General features: G+C 31.6%; 1 protein-coding gene across 2 annotated transcripts; it reads left to right on the plus strand.

The window, feature by feature from the left end:
- Positions 1-3,626: 3,626 nt before the first annotated feature.
- On the plus strand, positions 3,627-7,578 carry LOC109111504 (leucine-rich repeat-containing protein 18-like). 2 transcript variants are annotated; one of them, XM_042734758.1, is made up of 3 exons: positions 3,627-3,740; positions 6,092-6,678; positions 6,883-7,578. In XM_042734758.1, the coding sequence occupies exons 2-3, from the start codon at positions 6,097-6,099 to the stop codon at positions 7,033-7,035; spliced, it is 735 nt and encodes a 244-aa protein (XP_042590692.1). In that variant the 5' UTR covers positions 3,627-3,740; positions 6,092-6,096; the 3' UTR covers positions 7,036-7,578. The 2 variants fall into 2 exon arrangements, with proteins under 2 accessions (XP_042590692.1, XP_042590691.1); XM_042734757.1 differs by lacking the exon at positions 3,627-3,740 and having other exon boundaries at positions 5,895-6,678.
- Positions 7,579-12,310: the final 4,732 nt, after the last annotated feature.

Consider the following 12,310-nt stretch of genomic DNA (forward strand, 5'->3'; position numbering starts at 1 on the left):
ACACGGTTTGAATTAGCTCATAAAAGTACGGTTTCTATTTCTTGAGCGTCGGAGGAGTCTCAGACAAGATTTCTAGATAAACATTTATGAAGTAGGTCAGCCGAGGTCTGCACGTGGCCTAAAACCAAAAAAACTGAGCAAAAAACAAAATAATTTGTTCAAAAGAAAATTTCATTTGTTAGTTTAAAGTTAAATTTTCAGAGTTTTTAAGAGAATTTCTTTTTAAAGTTTAATGGATAATACAAGAGAGTGTTCAATCCATTTCAAAACAAGACATCTGGGTCATCGCTGCCTTTAGTGTCACTAAGAAATAATCAAACATAGATTTAATATAACAAAGAAATGTGCAATTTAAAAATGTAACAATGCTATGCATGCTTTTGTCAATATTACATCAAAAAAGTCAATTAAATATTATTAATAAAAAATTTAAATAGCATTTATGGTGATAACGGTAAGGTTTGTGGCCTGTCCCTCACTATGATTTTTGTTTTCGTTTTATTATAACATAATAATATTTTTCATATTTTGATCATAACTTTAACCCTAAGTATTACAGTATTTGTTTCCTTTGTTATAAGGACCTCAAATTGTGTTGTTTGTAGGGAAGAAAATCAATCAATCAACCAATTAGCCTACCTCTGGAAAGGCAAAGACCATTTTTACACAAATGTGCATAAAATATTTACAACAACAATGATAACTCAATGTTGTTTTACATATTTTAAATTACATGTTTTATTTTAATGTTCTATGTTGTTTTACATATTTTAAATTACATGTTTTATTTTAATGTAATGTTATTTATTTAACCATAATTTAACAATAACATTCAACCAAAACCAAAACAAATCATTAAAATACATAATCTGTCTCATAACATTCAACCAAAACCAAAACAAATCATTAAAATACATAAATATGTCTCTCTGCCTCTAGAAAAAAAGAATATAGTAAAGGCAATTTTTACATTTTGAATAATAATAATAATAATAATAATAATAATTGGTTTAAATGCAGTGTTATTTATTTTAATAATAGCATTCAATTTAATGCCTCATCATCGTCAGAATAAGAAAACCACTAAATACTCTATTTAAGTCTACATTTCCGAAATAACTGGAAATGTCCAAAATGACAAGGAGTATTAAATTATTTATATTAATACTGCTATTCATGTAAAAATATACAAATAATAAAAAATAATAATAATAATAATAATAATAATAATAAGCAGTAGTATAATACATCTTTGGATCATGAAATGTAGATTATGTGCAAGAGTTATGTCTTAATTAATTAATTACAGAACAAAAAAAATTACAAGTACAAGTACTTTCCCTGTTTTCAAAAAAATTGTTTTCAGAATATTTTTCTTTATTTATCAGTTTCTTATATATATATATGATATATAGAATATATATATATATATATATATATATATATACCGTATATATATATACTATATATATATATATCATTTAACACAAATAAAAGTTACTGAAATACTTTTAAAAACTTCCAAAAAAATAGAATGTTAAAGTGTGCAAAAAGATTGAAATAAGGTCTTTTGAAATAAATAATAAAATAACACCAAATTTAATTAGCTCCAAAATTTATTAGCAATTTCTAAGTCCAAAACTTTAGTGTATCTTTTTTTTTTTTCAATTTTAAAAGTAAATATAATGTAATGTAACACAAATAAAAACCTTCAAAATATTTAAATGATTATGAAACCAAGCAAAAATAAATAAGCAAATAAAAATAATCTAGTAAGTTATAGTGTGCAAAAAAAAAGTTTCAAGAAGGTTTTAAAAAAAAAATACAGTAAATACAAATGTACAATTTGACAAATAATATATATATATATATATATATATATATCTATATATATTATATATACCTATATATATATATATATATTATATATATATAATATATATATATATATATATAGTCTACAGTCAATTACGTGTTCCTGGATCATAATTTTTGCTGTTCCTGGAGCAACATCTCCATCAAACAAACATAGCCATTATTCCAAACCCTAACAAGGACATAGATCCGGAAGAACATCCTACTCAGCAGAATGAGGGGATGTAAGTGATGATCCAGACCAGCCGTCACCTTACCTAAATGACCTAGATAACACCTACTGATCAAAATACACTCAGTCTGGCTGAATGGAGTGAGTCAGAACTCACCTAAACATCTGTGTGTGTGTGTTTTACTCATGAATCTTTACTCATGAGTGTTATGTGACTGAGAGTGAGATGAAGAAGATGACACCGCTGCAGTTCAGAGATTTTTAAAAGATAAAAATACATTCTCTTTCAAGTGATCTACAAGAAAATTATATTATTTTTGCAGTAGTGGCATGCATGTTGCATGATTTCTGTTGCATGCTTTTAGTATTATTTTTGCTGTAGTGTCTTGGTTTTTGCATGATTTATTTTGAATGCTTTTAAGTTCTGATATTTTGCGTGACTGTAAGTGAAATATTATACTTAACGGGTCAAAAATAAATCTAGTTGTGATTTACTGTCAGATGTATCTTATTTCTTGTATGATGATACCAAGGCATACCTGCTACTTATCTAAAAGAAAAACCATTCGTGGAAATGGTTACACTTTGAAACTAAAATAAACTACTAAACTAAACTAAAATAAAAATAAAATAAAAAATAAAATAAAATAAATTAAAATAAAATAGTAAAACCAAATTAAATTAAAAAGTCAAATATAGTAACAAAAATATAAAGTAAAACAAAACAATGCAAAAAAAAGTAAATTATATTAAAAAGTATATTATGTTAAAAAAAATATTGAGTAAAATAGAACAATGTTTTAATTAAAATAAAATATAAAAGTAAACAAGGAAACCCACACAGGGGGATTGGTTACCAAAATAAAATACAAATTAAAATGTTAAACAAAGCATATAAACAAATAAACAACAAAACAAAATAAAATAAAATTAAGTAAAATAGTTAAATGAAATAAAAAGTAAAATAAAAAAATAAAAAAATGAAATTTATTTTATTTATTTAATTAATAAAATAAATTGAAATAAGGTAAAACAAAAACAAATTAAATTAAATTAAATTAAATTAAATTAAATTAAATTAAATTAAATTAAAAAATACAATAATAAAGCCTTTTATTAATTGTAAAACACAAAGTGTGGAGTATACCATAAACAGCATATACTGTAAAAAGTTGAGTCCAGCTTACTTTCAGGAATAGTTCACATTCAGCCAAACTACTGTATATCCACTTCTAACTAGCTCTCTGTCAGGTGCTGATCTCAAAGGGTAAAGGTGAACCACAAAACAACTAACCACAACCATGCTGAAAAATGCACACTAACATTTGTGCTTAAAAAATATAAAATGTAATATTATGATCATCTAATATCTGTAATATAATGCAAATGTAAGCTGTGCTCCTCACTCTCTCTGCAAACCAACAACAGAGCAGTAACAGCAGCAGCAGAAGGCAGATCCAGCCTCGTGGAGGCCACGCTTTCACAGCAAACCCACAGAGACAAGCAACAAGCAGCGCTGTCTGCTCCGAGCAAATGAAGCTAGGCGAGCTTACCCTGCTGGTTTTTACTTACAGGGTTTCCGAGAGAAGCTTGTGCATTATTCACACCAACGGATCCTTGACAAAGACGGCCCCGTAAGGAAATGAACACAATACTAGCTCAACTCTGAGAGACACGGATCCAATCACAGCAGGTAAGAACAAGCATTTCTGTAATAATGTCGCTTGCCAGTTTGAACACACAGATATATCTGTTTACTTTTCAAGAACTGTGAAAATGGCATTAAACTATTACTGCACTGTTCATTTAATGTAAAAGCTGCAAAAGTCTGCAGTGCATATTTGAAGTGTTTGTTTTATTTTTCATTGCTAGTTTGCACAATGATGCAACTACTATGTTTTTGTCATTTGCTTTACTGATATAGCACTTTACAATAAGCTTCAATTTGTTAACTATAACAAATAATAATAGATAAAGTGAACTAACAATTATTAATCATTTATAAAACATTTATTATTAATGTCAATGTCAACATTTACTAATAGTTTATTAAAATTAAACTTTAGGTTAATATTATTGATTTCTAATATGATCTAAAAACGAACAGTTGTATTTCATTAATGAATGAAACCAAATATATAATAACCAATAACAGGTAGATTTTTTTTTGCAAAACATAACTGTAAGATTGCCTAAAATAAAGATTAGCAATACTCAAATTACACAATTTATTAATCTTGATTAATGATGTTTTCTACATATACTCACACATTTGTAACATTTTCAAGTTGTTTAAATTAAATAATATTAATTAGTTAATGCATCATGGATAAACATGACCTAACAAAGAAAATAATATGTTAAACATTTACTTAGATTAATAAATGATGTAGAAAGTGTTGATTTAAGTTGCATAGAAGTGATGTAAAATAATTAATATCAGTTAATGTATCATGAATAAAGAAGAATTACCAATGGAAAAAAAAAAGGATTTTTAAAAGCAAACTGTAAACGTTGATTGATTTTAGTTCAAGATCTCTAATGCATAAACTGATGTAAATGAAGTGTGTTTTCTGTCCTGTAAGGCAGGTTTAGGTTGGCGCAGTGAGCCGTGTGCTGGCATACATCCATGTGATGCAAAAACACCAGTCTGGCCTGCAGTTTGGGCAGCGTTTCGGTTCATTAGACAAAGCGCTGGTCTCTGTGTCCTTCAGCAGCAGCGCTGGAGCGTGACAGTCACCTCAAACACGTCTGTAATGTGCCTCCAGGGACCGCACTACCAATCATCACGAGTACAGCTTGTGAATTTACATAAAGAAACCTTCAACATTGTATAACAACTTTGTTCCAAAATGCAGTAAACTGCCTTCATACGACTCTTCATACGAAGCAACTGACATGAAACCAGACAGATTCAAGCCACCAATTATTAGTGTAGAAATGGTTACACTTTCTTGATTTAAATGAAATTTAGATAATTTAAGTTTTGATTTAAATGAAATTTAGATAATTTAAGTTAAAAATAAATAAATAATTAAATAAATAAATGAATAAAAATTAAAATTAAATTAAGTAAAACAAAAAACATAAGTAAAAACTAGACAAATAAAAAAAAAAAAATATATATATATATATATATATATATATATATATATATATATATAATAAAAAAAATAAAATAAAACCTACATATATGATTTCTTTTCCCACAAAATTATTTGCTTCATCAATGTTCAATTAATATACATATATATATATATATAGTAGATGATAGTATATATATATAATATAGATATATATATATATAATATATATATATATCTAATTTTTTTTTTTTTTTTTTTTTTTGTCATACACTAAAGGAATAATACAAAAAAATTCAAAAAATACATTTTAATTGGAATGTTTTTATTGATACATTTATTGAATTCAGCATATGAAATCTATAATTTCTCTCACCTCATCCACCTTTTTGGCTGGACTTCTTCAAAGAACTTGTCAATGCATTATCGGATTGATGGGACCACGTCTACAATGCATTAAAATGCTGCCCACTAGGCATAGCCAACATAATGATACCCTGCAGCACAGAAGCAGTTATAAGTAGCACAGGTATATCTGTAGCAATAGACAACAATACACTGTATGGGTCAAAATGATACATTTTTCTTTTAAACCAAAAATCATTAGGATATTAAGAAAAGATCATGTTGCAAGAAGATATTTTGTTTTAATAATTTTCTACCATAAATACACCAAAACTTCATTTTTGATTAGTAATATGCATTGCTAAGAACTTCATTTGGACAACTTTAAATGTGATTTTCTCAATATTTATTTTTTTATTTATTTGCACCCTCAAATTCCAGATATTCAAATAGTTGTATCTCAGCCAAATATTGTCCTATCATAACAAACATAAACAACCTATTTATTCAGCTTTCAGATGATGTATCTCAATCAATCCTTTTGACTGGTTTGTGGTTCAGGGTCATAAATTACTTTTGTTTCTAAAAAACTTACCCAATGTTGTATTATTCCTAGACACAATGGTGAAGGGGAAGAAGAAATCAAACGAACCGTCGGGAAGAAAAATCACACTCAAGATGGCCAGGGACGCTCTGAAGGTGACTGTAGATGGCAAGCGTCGCCTCGATCTCAGCAACATGGAGATCACCACATTTCCCAAGTGCCTCCTGAAGCTCTGCGACATAGAGGAGCTGGACCTCAGCCGCAACCTTCTCAAGAAGATCCCGGACGCCATCGACAAGTTCATGAACCTCCGTTTGCTGGACCTGCACAGCAATCATCTGGAACAGGTTCCTGCGGCTATCAGCCGCCTGCAAAACCTGCAAAAACCTCGCCACAGGCTCCTGCGGCTATCGGCCGCCTGCAAAACCCCGACCGGCCTGCCGCATGAGCTGGGGCTCTTGAGGAACCTGCGGACCCTCAACCTGGGAATGAACCGCATCGAGAGTCTGCCTCCATCTGTGGCTGCTCTCAAAGAGCTTCAGGAGCTGGGGCTCTTCAACAACCTCCTGACGAACTTGCCCGAGTGCATCCAAAGCCTCCCAAAGCTGCAGAAGCTGAACACCAGATCCAACCCCATCCCTACGGACGAGTCCCCAGAGGTGGACCGCATGCAGAGAGCCTCCCAAAGCTGCAGAAGCTGAACAATTTCTTATTCTTTTTCTTTTTTTTCTTTTTTTTTTTTTTTGGGTTTTTGTCGGGGGATGTTTGTTTTTTTGTTTTGTGTTTTTGGTTTTTTTTTGGTGTGTTCTCCCTTTTTTCTTGGTGTGTTTTTTTTTGGGGTCCCTACGGACGAGTCCCCAGAGGTGGACCGCATGCAGAGAGCAGAGTGTCTGTATCTAGTGCGGGAGGACTGTCTGTGTACCGACTGTCTGAAGAGATGCAGGGAGAAGACCATGTTTGCTGGGCTCATAACACCAAACTCTGTAGCACAGGAGAACCAGGCTTTATGGAGGTGAACATGTAGACTAAAGCGCTGAAAAAAATAAGTAAAAATCCATCTACACTCTTAAAGGGGTCATCAGATGCCCATTTTCCACAAGTTGGCATGGTCTTAATAAAAACATACTTTGGTTAAAATTTCTCAGTGGTAATGTTAAACAACATTCTTTTTACCCTGTCAAAAACAGCTCTGTTCATAGCGAGCCGTTTCATTGCATGTCCCTTTAAATGCTAATGAGCTCTTCTGACCCCGCCCCCCTCTTCTGTAGAGTGATTCGTCGTGGAACCTGCTAACCAGCACATTATTAGGAAAGGCGATTTGTGAAGATTCATAAAAACCCCTTATACCTCACTTCCTCACAAATTATTCGCACGAACATAGACGCGTTTATGTAGATCTGTGGCGCATTCCCTTCAAAAACAAACGTAATCCAGATGTCGGGAGTAAATGACGATTGCTGTGTCCAGCAACAAAACACTTTAATCGCTTTGGAGCCATTCTGGTCTACTCCTGCTCTGGTAGAGAAATAATGGCAGACTGTATACAGCTCAATAATGGGGGGTGTTTTATAGATAAAAAGTGTGTGTCAATAATCAGTGGTAGGGGCCTGTGCAGAACTATGTCACTCTGCCAAGAATCTGTGAACGGCTTGATATTTGAGAAAGGGGTTTGGACTTATTGGGATTTTACAAAAAAAAAACAACTGAGCTGCGGATCCTTCATCATTATAGGGTGATGGTTCGGTGTTTTCTTGTACACACACTGCCTGGCACACACACTTCAGTTTCAAACAACATGTAAAGTCTGGTGAAAATTTTGCATCTGATGACATGCTTTATTGGTATTGAAGGATCCATTAATTCTTTACACTATTTGAATTAAGACTCAAATGACAGAATGTCTGCCAGGTTGGTGGGTCTAGGTCTTAGCAAGCAAAGTTCCAAACAGATAATAAATAATATATAATATATAATTGGTGTAGATGCTATGTTTATATGCTGTTTACATTATGAAAAATATTAAAGATTTCACAGCATAAAGACATGTGTACCACGACCTGCATGTGAATGTTTGTACAGTTACACTAAAAGGCATTTTGCTTAAAAATGTAAAAACTATCAATCAGACGAAAGACATGTTTTCACAGCATAAACACACATGTACCACGACCTGCTTCTATGCGCCACTAGGAGAGCAGCAACTGCCCTCTTGAACAGCCTCAGTTCTCACTCGAATGCCCCCTAGAGTCGAGCCGTCCCTAGTGAACATCTCACATGTCATTTAAGGGCGTCAAGATGTTTTGTTATTACTTATGTGCACGGACGGCGATGAAGTTTTTTAGGCTACATGATTTTATAATATTTAAATTGATGCCCTTCCATTTAATGTTATCGATAGAGTCTTCGAGAAGTGCCAGTACGATTAATTACTTGTACAATCATCCTACCTTTTGTGTGTGAACCCGCCCAACAAGTGCTAGGTGAATTGACATTGAACTGTATATCCATATTGATTTTTTTTTTTTTTTTTTTTTTTGCATTTCTCTTGAGGAATTGTTCGATCAATTTTCATTATTTGATAGTTTGTATTGATTCTCACACATTGGCACTGTTTTGAAGATCTGCTCATGGTATTGTAAGTGATATTTTAAATTTTATGTGTGTGTTTGTATTTCTCTCTGTTTATTTAGTTGTAAATGTAGATGATGGCATTATAAGTTTAATCTGCAAGTAATATGAGCTAAATAAAATGTCCAGATTGGTGACATTTGTTTTTCTTTTGGTACAGTATATAAGTGTTAGACACCATGCATTGTGTAATTTAAAAGAATTATGTACTGGCAAACCAAACCTTTTTTCTTTTGGTACAGTATATAAGTGTTGGTCGAAATGCATTGTGTAGTTTATATGAAGTTTGGAGTATTGTTGTTTGGTGTTTATTGTTGTTTTTTGTATGATTGAAATGTTTGAAGTATTGTTGTTTGGTGTTATGAATTTTGGAGTGTTTTTTTTGAACGAGGTCTGTAATCCGATTACTCCCAGCCCTGTTTAGCGCTGAAGTTGGGGAATCACGAAGTGGATCAAAGTCAAAATAGTATGGAAGAATAAATATTTTCCACAGAAAATAGTCTCCGACTGTAGTGGTCTGAGTTTGAGAGCTGTAAAATAACAAGAAATCCAGTAATAACCAGCAATGGATTATTTGAAAATCACTTTATATAAAATTTGTTAAATTGTTATGTAAAAACAAATATGATTTTTTAACGCCATTGTATCCCCCAATTCGTAAGTCCCCCGCTTTGGCTAAACATCTGGCACCAAATGACTAAAGTGTCCGTGAAATGTTTTATTCACAAACAGTAGCCATACATCACTTTATAAGTTCAAAATAAGAGTTCATTTCATTAAAAAGCAAGAAAGAAAACGAACTCTGCCGAAACTCTTTTTTATTTTTTTTTTTTTTTAAAAAAAAAGAAAAAAATTTTTTTTTAACTAACACATTTTTTTTACCAAAAAAAAAAGATTTCAATGTAGATGGAATGTTTTTTTGAATAAGATTGGAATAAATTAACTTTGTATGTGTTTATATGTGTGTTAGTTTCATTAAAAAGAAAGAAAGAAACTAACTCTGCATGATGTACATAAATATTGTGTGATATGACTGCCCACAAGTATTGTAATTATAACCACAATATAAGATAATATTATTTCTAATTCTTTTTAAAGCCGCTTCCAGTGTATTGTTGACAGCATGCAGCCGAATATGCCGTTCTTTAATAAAAATAACAGCACATATAAAAAAGAATAAAAACCATATGTCCAGAAAATACGTTGCCTCCACTCAACACACATTTTACGATACAAGATCCTGTGAATGGCTGAGACTAAACATTTCCTGACCACTTGCAACTGGCCCACAGAAGCATTTCCAACAAAACAGCCTAACCACTCCACAAAGAAGCATTTCAAACAAACAGCTACATTAAGAAGCATTTCAAACAAACAGCTAAATCAACAACAAACCAGCTCATGTGGGATTTATCAAACATTTTTTTCACCCCCCTTCTTGTCAACATCTGTCCAAGAGCATCCCATCTAAGTGGTCTAGGACATGTACATTTGATGTTTATGTGAAATAAAGTATTTTTGTGAAGGATGTTTATTTGGTTTTTAATCATTTTGTGAAATCGGATTTAAGGGCTTGACTTCTATTTGAGAAAGATATTGATGTTTATGGGAAATAAATCATTTTGTGAAAACGCAGATGTCTAACATCCCTCGATAACTTATTGACAATTGATCCTCACACGGGCACGACTGGACTAGACACGCGTGTGGAGAGAACAAAGCAGCCCTTTAATTCTGAGAGAGTAAGAGTGTAATTTTATGGGGACTGTGGCAGCGTTCAGTGTGTGCGTGTAGAGGCGGTTGAATGAACGAGTTTTTATTGCCATTCGGGCCTTCTCTCTTTTCCTGACGAGCAGTCTGCTCACGCGTTGCAGGGCTGAGCGGCATTGAAATCGGCATGGTGAGCTCGATTTATTATCTGCTGTACTGGGGGTGGCTTAAGAAAAAGACAAGGAAGAAGAAAAGGAAGACAAGGGCAGGAGGAGAAAAAGGGAGGAGAGAACGCTGACATGCGAGCTTTGACAGACGGCAATTTGAGTCATTTTGTAGTTGAGCACGCCAGTAACCATTACTACATGGATTACTAAAATCATTTAATCTATATATATATATATATATTATATCTCTATGATTTATATACTACTATATATATTACCTACTATATCCATATACAGGACAGGCTCAAAAGGTTCGGGAAACACTACTGTTTTTGAAAGAGTTCTTCTGCTCATCAAGCCTGCCATTTATTGATCAAAAACTAAAGAATAAACTAGTAATATTGTGAACTATTATTTTGGCAACTTCTAATAAATAATAGTTTTCTATTTGAATATACTTTAAAAAAATAATTTATTCCTGCTGATGCCAAAGCTGACATTTCAGCCCATCATTACTCACAGCCTTCAGTGTCACATGTACCATCCAGTCTATCACATGATCATTTAGAAATCATTATAATATTCCTGAATTTATGATGACGTGTTGGGAACAGTCTTGCCCCTGTCTACTATAATTTGACTGAATAAAAAGCGGTATAAAAAGAACTGCCATTTATTAAAATAAGACACAAAAAAAATTCTAATATATATATTCTAATAATATATACTATACAGTTATACTTCCACATTGCCTAATATCTGTTGATCTGGGAGAGAGATCAATTTAACACTCCTTGCTGAATTAAAAGTATGCTGATTTTATTTAAATCAAAGAAAGAAAAAAAATTGTACTGACCCAAATTTACTACCATTAGTGTTATTGTTTTACCAAATATTTATCTTCCAAAGAAATAAACATTTTTTTTATTTATTCATCAAAGTAATTCCTAAAAAAGTATCACATGTTCTGAAAAAATATTAAGCAAGCAGAACTGTTTTCAACTTTGATAATTGATCCTCATATTAGAATGATTTCTAAAGGATCATGTGGATAATGATCCTAAAAAATTCAGCTTATGCATCACAGACAAATAAATGGTAATTTCCAAAGTATAATAAATTTAAAAACAATTAGTTTTCAAATTGTAATATATATCACAATATTACTTTTTTTTTCTTGTATTTTTGATCAAATAAATGCAGGCTTGATGAGCAGAAGAGAAGAACTTCCCTTTCAAAAACATTAAAAATAGTAATGTTTCCAAACTTTTGACCTTTTGTACTGTACTAAATATAGTATATTATAATACCTGATATTATTATATAGTATATATATATATATATATATATAAAGATGTACTTATATATATATATATAGTGTAATTAAAAAAACCTTACAGACTACATTTCCTGGTTTCAGCAGTTTCAAAATAACTTAATTTCATGAGATTATAACGGGATTATGTCATTCCAAAACCCAACATAGGCTCATTGAAAATAAATGTGTGCCTCTACTGTACCTACATTTCTGCAAAACTCAAAAAAGTACTTCTGCAGTTTCCTGTTGAAATGAACTCTAGAGGCAGTAAAACTTTTATTCCTTTTCACACAAAGTATGATTTGCAGGTCCACAGCTTCGATTAATAAAAAGCCTAATTTTTGCATAATTACTTAAAGAATATTACTTTATGAATTCTAAACAATTTTAGCATGCTCCGAGATTTGAAAACTGATGCATTTGAAGGTTAGCGCCACATATCCAGCTTTATATGCATTAGTTTTCTAA

The sequence above is a fragment of the Cyprinus carpio genome, chromosome B12, assembly GCF_018340385.1.
Source record: "Cyprinus carpio isolate SPL01 chromosome B12, ASM1834038v1, whole genome shotgun sequence".
Classification (NCBI taxonomy): domain Eukaryota; kingdom Metazoa; phylum Chordata; class Actinopteri; order Cypriniformes; family Cyprinidae; genus Cyprinus; species Cyprinus carpio.